Source organism: Trachinotus anak, unplaced genomic scaffold, assembly GCF_046630095.1.
Source record: "Trachinotus anak isolate AG129_WGS33_773 ecotype Australia unplaced genomic scaffold, CSIRO_AGI_Tana_v1 ptg000009l, whole genome shotgun sequence".
In the NCBI taxonomy this organism is placed as follows: domain Eukaryota; kingdom Metazoa; phylum Chordata; class Actinopteri; order Carangiformes; family Carangidae; genus Trachinotus; species Trachinotus anak.
In genome coordinates this window covers 8,781,507-8,790,851 of record NW_027273860.1, presented here as the reverse complement: position 1 = coordinate 8,790,851, position 9,345 = coordinate 8,781,507, and the positions used below count along the sequence as shown (strand labels likewise).

Below are 9,345 nucleotides of genomic sequence, written 5' to 3'. Positions count from 1 at the left end.
ACATCTCTGGTGCGTTCCATTGCTTTCGGAAATACCGGAGTTATTTTATAAGCGTGGTAAAGACGTAACGACATAAACAGTGTGAGTCGATAAATGTGATCTGTCTTGGTTTTATCTACTTAGTATGTTATAATTTGTAATTACACCTCGAACAGTTGTTATTTTATATGTTTCTTTTTTAACTGCTTTTGTATTTTACTCGGTCCTTGCGGACATTAGTTTACGCAAAACTATCTCTGTATCTCTTGGTTTATGAAATAAAATATGTTCACCAAAATATTTTGATTACATAATAAATGTATTTGTTTTTCAAAAAAAAAAAAAAAATGTGGCAAAAAACCTCTAGGGCTATTTCCCACCCGTTACAGAAAGAGAAAAGTAAAGATTTCCAAGCAGCAGTAAAGGCAGCACAGCGATGCGGATGTTGCTGCTGCTGAATTGATTTACAACTTGTTTCCGAAAAGTTTGACCTGGGCTTTGAAGATGTCGGGCACAATGAGCCCTAGGCAAGCCAGTGCAGCAGTGTTGGTAGGGCTACTCGCTGCAGTTAGCCTGGGACTTATAACTATTCTCAGTGTGTGGAAGTTAAAACAGTTCAAATATGGGCTTAAAATAAATGAAACTGGAGGTGCTATGTTTTATGGTAAGTAGCCTTAGCTGATAGCCTATTTAGAATATAGAGTAGGCAGGAAGCAGTTATTCAACAACACTTCCTGAACTCGGAGTAATTTAATGTTAAGAATGTTAATTCCAATTTATTCACAATTTATCTTATGGGGGGTTTTAGTAAGGATGCATTGGAAGGCCACTACATCTAATTTTCCCCCATTTTAATTTTCAGAATATTGTTTAGACTGATTTATCTTTAAGTGGAACATTCATAATTAATATAACCACCAACAAGTTAGCTCAGATATTTTTTGCTCACAGCCAAAAACAAATTAATGATATTTTAATAATAATATGTGTATATGTTGATGGTTATTTGGCTTTCTGGTGATGACGCAACCTTTTAATTTAGACTACTATTACGCCAAATAGGCTGCATTAATTGCCAGGTATTTCCCTTACAGTATAAACTAGTAAGGGCTCACCAGCCAGCAGTGCTTATATTCATGTAATATTAAAGAGTTTGCAGTTTCACCAGTGCTTTGTCACTATAACATTTAATATGAATAGTTTTCTTCAATGTGTTACATTTATGTAATTATTGTGGGCTATTTGTTGTATAATCTTCTATAGGACCTTTAATAATTTTTGTCATATGTTTTTGCATTATAGTATTTTCATGATGACCATGATGCTATATTTTTATGTATTAATGGGGTTTTTTGTATGGTTTTTCTTGTATCTACGGTATTAGATAGGTTATAGTTTTCATAACAACAGCCGTTTCTCTCTTTTCTGAAATTCTCTGCAGGTATGCTTCTGGGCTTAATAGTGAGATGCTTGTCTTTTGACCGGGGAGTGCACGTGGAGAATATGGAGAGTGTGTGCAGTTGTGGTGCTCTTAACAGCACTCCTTACATCTTCATGGTCAATATCTCATCACATGGGCACTGTTACCGGCAAGACCTAAACCAAAGATGCCCACCAATCTCAACCCCTCATATGGTAACTATGGCAGTTCGATTTGACCTTCACTGCAATTACATCTAACAACACAAAAAACAAAACCTATTATGTGGATTAGTGCAGCACAACAAATGCTATAGTAAAAAGAGAAACAACCTGCCCTTATAAAAGATTTACTTAAAAATATGCATAGTAGGGACATCTGAAAAAAAACTACACCATAAAGGACACTTTCTTTTGCTCTGATGTACTTTTATTTTATCTGAAGTACAAATTTTCTTTATTATCTTCCCTTTGATCACATCTATATTTCATCCTGTGTCTGTGTTGGGTATTTACATCAACACAACAGTTTCCTCTAATGGTTCTTAGTTATTGGTTTTCCTCTAAATTACCCACATGGTCTGTTGTTATTAGGTAAACAAGTGAGGGGATGGTACAGAGGGAAAGAGGGCAAGAGAGCAATTTAACAGATATTAGGTTTTATTAAGGAACAGATAGGAGAGATTATATTTTCAGGTGAGCTTTGTGGACTAGAGGAAATTAGAAGAAAGCACAGAAACCAATAAATAGACTATATACATAGGCTCTTGGAGAGCAGATGAAGCAACACAAAGGGACTGATCAATGAACAAAAAGAGGCTTTACACCAACATTTTGGACAAACATTTCCTGCTGACAACTGCAAACATAAACTATATGAATACGATTACAAAACCCAATTTAGTTTTTCTTGTAGTTTGTGTTCCTCTCAAGACATTTTTCAAATTGTGTGTTCACATGCAGGATTCCCATAATGAGATACTCTTGTAAGTGATATTGCCGGATTTGCTCTGCACTGCAGGAAAGATGTGAGATAGTTAGTTAATCTCAACAGGCACTGCAGCATTTTACTCCCAGGTAGAGATGGCCATCTAAACCTGTGACACAGAACTCCATAATGAATGTGCGTATCTACCATCTGTTACTGGAGGGGACTATATATTGTAAACAATATTCCAAGCCACAAAATTCTGTGTACATATCAGTTACGTTTGTATTGTCTAGAAGGCAGCAGCAGTGCTGTTGATGCTGCTAAGAGTTTGCAGCTAATCCATTATTTTTATGAAGACTGGTGACTCAAAGAGGTTCTGTTAGTTAGTATATAATTATTTCTTAGACTTAAGACATTTAACATCATTATGTGTCTGTACAAAGAACAAAACTGAAACCTCTGTTTTACTTTATGTTACCCTCACGACTAATATAATATATATACTATCAATCATGTATATCAGTACGTTAAAGTAGAGAAAGCTGCAATATATATTTCTAAAATAATAAGCATCAAGTAAAAAACACGTTCTTAAGAAAAGAGTTGAGTAACTTTTACTAGGAGGAAGATTTATGTTTTATAATGCTGCATATTTCATTTGAACTCTACATGGAAGAAAAAAAAAACACTTCATCAGAGTACAGTAAATTTGTATTATTTTTTTTGTCACTGAGGCGCAGCAGAAATAATGCTATAACTATAGCTGGAGCTTAGACCAGAGTGCTGCAAACTACTCACAGCAATTATTTGTTAAAAATGAATTAGTCAGTGACTCTAATATCACTGCTAAGTAGAGGAGCCTAAGCCTTGAGATGGGCCTCTGCTTGCCATTAGTATTATTACTGTTTTCTGGCTTGCTTTCATATTTTAGTGGCGGTATCAGAGTGGTGTGTCATATTAAAAAAAAATAATCATTAAGCCAGGGATTCAGCCAACACCATGGTCAGCATGCATGACAGGATGTGGAATGAGTGTCTTTGAAAATGTATTTCGTAATCTCAGAGAGAAATTTCAACCCAAGAGAATGGGAGTATGTCAACCATGAACCTTGAAAATCATCCAGGCCAAATGTAACTCTTCACTAATGGCTGACACTCTTTGGCCCCTTGGAATGCTGGGGTCTCATTAGCACACCAGCAGAGGCTACCACAAAGGCCATTACATCGGTCAGACCAGTCTGTGTAGCCTTCATGCCATTAAGCCTGATATATATGGGGACCTAGCTGGGAGAGATAAGGATTTTGTTGCATTACTGAGTCCATTATGTGCCACAGGGGAGTAAGGCATTAAAGTTTGTGGTCTGATTAAATTTAGTGTTGCTCAGCTGAAGAGGCAATTAGTGTATACAACACACCTCCATCCTCGGCTCTGTGCTGCAGGTGGCACTTAGAATAAAACCACCAGCATATGCATAATTTATTGATTTCAGTGTCTGTATGTCAGTGTCTCTGACACATTGCATTTCACCCAAATGCAAAGTGTCCTGGAAATATGACATTTTACAGAGGCAGGCACACTTTCATCTATCCAGATATTCATGCTATTCAGGCTGCTTCAACTTGACTGTTTTTTAAAAGCAAGATCTAGGCCAATCTCAAATGTCTGTGACCACAGCCCTATTTCAGCAAGCATCTATATCATATGTGGCTTTTTAGACTGAAATTTTATTCAATAAGAATATTTTTTCCTATTCTATGAGACTTGATGGGATGTAGGAATCAGGAAAAAGTAGCAATATTTTCATCTGAATTGAATATCACTGCGGTTCGATTCTCAGAATGAAAAAAAGACATAAAAAGGATTCAAGGATGAAGGACATGAAAGGCTACCTTTCTGAGTGGTTTGCATTGCATCATAGTGGCAAGGATGAGAAACAGACAGAGAACATGCACAGTATGTACAAAAATACTGTGTGCTTAGGCTGTGTGTTGAGGGTGATGTACGTTGTTGTGATTAGCAGGTTGGATTTTGTTTAATTTTACTCCGTCTCTTATCTGAACGCATACAGCTATACTAATGGTACTTGCTTATTCCCATTCTAATGAATGCTGGGAGCCTCTACGGTGCAGACTGACACAACCAGTTAGACTTCTCACTCTGTGTTATGCTTTGCTTTAATCAGCTGTGGAAGTCTGAGTCAGGGCACTTGGAGAGAATGCTAATGCAGTACACACTACTCATATTATAGGCAACCGATGGCACTAACATAATGCATTGCACCATCTAGTGGCAATGCTAAAGTTTGTTGTTGAGAAGATATTTGATTTTTGCGTAGGTACATGGGATCTTAATTGTTGGTAGCTAACATATCCTGAACTCTGGCACATAAGTCTGAATCGTCACATTTCCCCATTTTTCTAACAGTAACAATATGGTAGCTATTTTTTTTTTTTTTTTTTTTTTTTAGAATGAGAGGACAGATAAGGTTGTCATGGTGCCTGGAGATTATTGTGACATTGGGATTCAAAGAGAAAAAGAACTAGCACCTGTCTGCCAAACCAGAGTTGCTGAAGTGAATGATGTGTCTGTGTGTGTAATATCTGACTGTCAGTCAGTCACATTCAGTAAACGGAGTCCTCTTGCTCCCCATGGAGCTCTGTCAGTCACCAACACAACAGCTCTGTCTTTTACAGGACATCTTTGATCTTGAGGTCCTTTTCAATCTGTTCCTGCCACCCATCATCTTCCATGGAGCTTACACCCTTAATCAGGTGAGACTGCTGTTCTGATGTCTCCTAAAATAGGGGAAAAGACATTATCAAAGGACTGTTCCTTGTATATGGGTGACATCAGTTTGAAGAAGCACTGCCTTATATTGTTAGACTAAATTAATGAATGAGAATGAATGTGTTGGATCTTGTTTGTTTAATTGGTGTCCTTTTCAATTGCTATTCTAGAAACGATTCATCGGAAATTTGGGATCTGTGCTGACCTTTGCTTTTTTGGGTACCATAATCAGCTGTATGACCATAGGGTAAGAAGTCTCTGTTCATTCACACAAATTAACACAACAAAAACACAATAAAACACACAAAATCAAGGTGTAGAGAAGTAAGAAGTAGTTGAGATACTTGGATAACTGGATATTAGATTATGTGCTGAAAACATGGAGTTTTCACATAGCTCCACAGGGCATAATCTAAGACAATTTACTGGCAATAGCAGAAACATTTTTTTGCTTTGGTTTATTTATAACCAATAACATTTTATTAATTTATAAAATACATCATATGAGATTTTATCAGGGACAGAACAATTAAGTCAAGCTTTGTCCTCATTTTCTCTATCTCTCTTCTTTATTGTCATATGTTCATATTTTGATCACGATGAAATAGAATTGTACTATTTTCAGTTAATATGTTCCTCGTAATCAATCTGTTTTTAAAGGTAACACTGTGTTGTGCACTTTGTGAATCAGCTCTGTCTCTGCACTCGGTAGAACATAAAATCAATGTTGTTTTGCTATTTTGTAACAAGAAAGGCTGTTAAAGATGTATACTATGTGTCCCTATTGACCAGAAAGCTTTAATACTTACGTTTTGTTGATAAGGATCTTTCTCATCGCATCTGTAATTAAATCAAATTATTTGCAGCTGTGAGTAGCTTCTCCAGTTGATTGGTGCAGTGCATCAGTATACAATAGGCCTTTTGTCATAGCAGGAGAAGCACAGGTGTAGCTAATAACATGAATTACTGCTCTGTTCTGCGCGAGTGTCCCAGTAAGCCATTCCAGTGTGCCAGCATGCACAACGCTAAGAACTGACTGACATGAAATCAAGCCATGATTAATGTTATTAGTCGCTCCTGTGCTTTCCTTACTGTAACTCAAAATGTCTGTAAAACCTTTGTAGTGTGCATGAACGGCTCACTCAAGAAGTCAAACAGATTTAATGTCATTTTGGCTTAATTTTAGTTTACAGTTTGAAGTTAGCGTTGATTAGCAATGTAGTATGGAATTGGGACAAAGATGCGGTACTCATGTGTAGCTTTGCTATTCTGGCCTTGTAAAGCTAGATGGCACTCTCACACTTTGGAGGAAATTGAGACCTTTGGAAACCAGTTGTTACTGATGCACGAATTTGCTGCACACAGAGAGAGTGTGAAAACCTCATAACTCCAGTTTTGTTGTTTGCCTGTTATCAAAGATCCTCTGTGATGAGAACAAATTGAACAGTCCTTGGTTATATGAAAATATTTCAAAGTGCTACATTTGCACCCATAGGAATACACAAATTGCTTTTTTGTCTCTTAATATAAAATATAACATTTATTTATATATATATATATAAATATATATATATATATATATATATATATATATATATATATATATATATAATATTCTGGGACTTTTAAAGGTACTGCTGTGCATGTTTTTTATTCAGCCCATTATCTCCAACCTCTAATCATTTTATGGTCAACTGATTTGTTGGGGATTTAATCCATGGCTAACATTCAATCCCTTTAGATAATATAACTGGAATTAGTGAGCTAATTCTCCAACCTGCTGAAACCTAGTGTTAAAGATGTCGTCTGTCTTAGCTTCCCTTCCTTCTTTCCCCATCCGTTAGTCCTGCCCCAGGATTGCGTCCCGGATGTTCCGGAGAAGCAGGGCAGGGTTTGACATGTTGGGTCATGTGCACATTCTTTGATGCTAGGCACCAGACCTGACCAGTCCTGTTGCTTGTTAGTGAGTCTACCATATCCTACAGGGGAAAGGGAATGTCATGGGGCTAAGGGATCCTTACCGATTCCACTGATGAAATACATTCACTCTCTGGCTCTGTCTGTCTGTCTCACCCTCTCTCTGTCTCTGTATCCCTCACACACACACACACACAGCACGTCATTACCATAACTTCAAATCTCCCTTTAAGATACATGAATAACACAGATTAGCTGCTAGACCTGAGGGCAATACTTTAAATCCATGCCTTGGGGACAGGTCGTGTGCTGTCACCATAGCAACAGAGTCATACCAATGGACAGAAAGGTTCCCTAGAGGACAAACAGCTATACTGCTTATTATGGGATGCTTCACAGTAAAAGGATTAGCACTTAACACACATCAGTTAGCAGTCAGAAGCTGGACTGCAATTTTAAAAGCTGAATAGACATTTTAAGTTTTTCCTCATAGTGTACAGTATTTTATATGGGGGAGTGGTGCATTCTGGGACAGCTATATTTTAGATCTGCTTTTCTGCCAGGCCCCAGAGCTGATAAAAATGCTGCTTCTATTTTATGTCTGTCACAATGCCCTTCAAAATGTTTTTTAGTCTTTTGGGCGATTCTGTGCACACACAAACACACACACTCATAATTCTTGTGCCATTTTGGTATGTCAGAGTGCTTATAATATGATCATAAAAGGATGCCAGGAGTGAAGATGGATAGATGCTTTCTAATAAGAGTATTTGTCATGCGTGCGTAGGTCTTTGTATGCAGGTGGGTCTGGCTTTGTTTTTACACCAGTGCTAAGCAGCCACTGCCTGGAAACAGGTCAGCTCACCTGCTGATAGTGTCTGGCCCCATTACCCAGACTACTCTGGGGGAAGCCCTGCTGTTGTTAGAGGGATAACTGATAGGCCTGCTCTGGCTGGCGCTCCCTGATGACCTCACTGTGTATTCCTCTGTTTGTCCTCAATCCCAGGGCCTGTGTCTACGGCTTCACCAGACTGATGGTACTGCTGGGCCGAGCAGCAGATGGAGACTTTTCCCTCACTGACTGCCTCCTGTTTGGTGCCATTATGTCAGCCACTGACCCAGGTAGTTGGTCTTATAAAGGAACTCCCACAGTAACTCTTATCCCCTCTGGTTGCAGCATTGATCTTTTTTAAACACTTGTGGGTTTATACACATACAAACTTCTGGTTCATGCAGCAGATTTCTCCTCTCTTTTACTTAAGACTCACACTTTTTTGCTTTATAACACAAGCGAAAAATCCAAAAACACTCTGAGACAAAAAATTACAAAGACATAGAACGTGTTGCGACTCCTGAAGCAACTTAATACTTCTCAGTTCAGCAGTTTGTGGGTTTTAATATGTAACTGCAGATTCATGTAGTTATCTGTGGTGTCAGCTTACATGATCAGGTAACATATCAGATAACATGTTTAGAGAGGTCACACCTGCTCTTTCACACCTCGCTCTATCTATCTTTTGCTTTTGCACACACATAAATGCATGTGAAAGACCCTGGTCTTGCTTCATACTGTATATACCCATTATTTTGTTCTTGTTTGGACACTGATGGATAACAGAGATTGATAGCCAAACTGATATGCAGTAACAAAGTCACAATGCCATCTAAGTAAGCGTTACTGCTTTGAATTTGTTGCACCTATTTCCTAAGTGGAACCACAATATAATCTGTGTTTTTCAAGAGCAGTCAAGTGGGAAGTCGTAAGGCATCCTGCGACACCACGACAGCGCCAATGTGAATGTCCTCATTTGGTAATGAATTATTTATACCAATAAGTGGTTGATCTGGGTGAGTGTCAAAGAGGAGCTGTAGATTATGGTGCTGCTGTCACTCTAACTGGTGTTATTTTCCCATGCCACGCTGTGCTCATCCCTGCTGACCCCAGCGCCCTCTTCACTTTGATTAGAATCACACTGCAATGCATCGATGGCCCAAACCCCATGACCCCTAGGCTGTCTCTATCTCATCCTGTCCAAATATAGCACCAGCTCTTGATTTTTTTGAAAGGGAGCCATTAAAATTTCCCTGTCTGTTTCTATCCCTTGTATATTTGCATTCACGGTGGCCAACCAAATCATAACAGCTACGGATACACACAGACACACTCACAGACAGACATAAAGGCACAGTGTCTCCCAGAATAGTTTAGTGCTGAGGAATAAGGTTTTTTATCCATGTCATAAGCCATGTGTGACAGCTCTCTGGTTGTGTCGCTGACTCATTGCGTGAGTGCAACTATGTCACGCAGTGAT

The 9,345-nt window shown here is 38.4% G+C and overlaps 1 protein-coding gene across 5 annotated transcripts in view; it reads left to right on the top strand.

Moving 5' to 3' along the window:
- Positions 1-351: 351 nt before the first annotated feature.
- Positions 352-9,345, top strand: part of LOC139625250 (sodium/hydrogen exchanger 9-like) — a 56,455-nt gene continuing 47,461 nt past the window's right edge. For 3 of the 5 annotated variants that reach the window (XR_011691867.1, XM_071485078.1, XM_071485077.1), the window contains exons 1-5: positions 352-643; positions 1,421-1,614; positions 5,023-5,100; positions 5,287-5,363; positions 8,040-8,155. Coding sequence is in view for 4 of the 5 variants with exons in the window: in XM_071485078.1 (XP_071341179.1) it covers positions 484-643; positions 1,421-1,614; positions 5,023-5,100; positions 5,287-5,363; positions 8,040-8,155 (625 nt within the window). In the remaining variant the exon portion in view is untranslated. The remainder of the gene's footprint in view (positions 644-1,420; positions 1,615-5,022; positions 5,101-5,286; positions 5,364-8,039; positions 8,156-9,345) is intronic. The other 2 variants (XM_071485079.1, XM_071485076.1) reach the window with 2 other exon arrangements.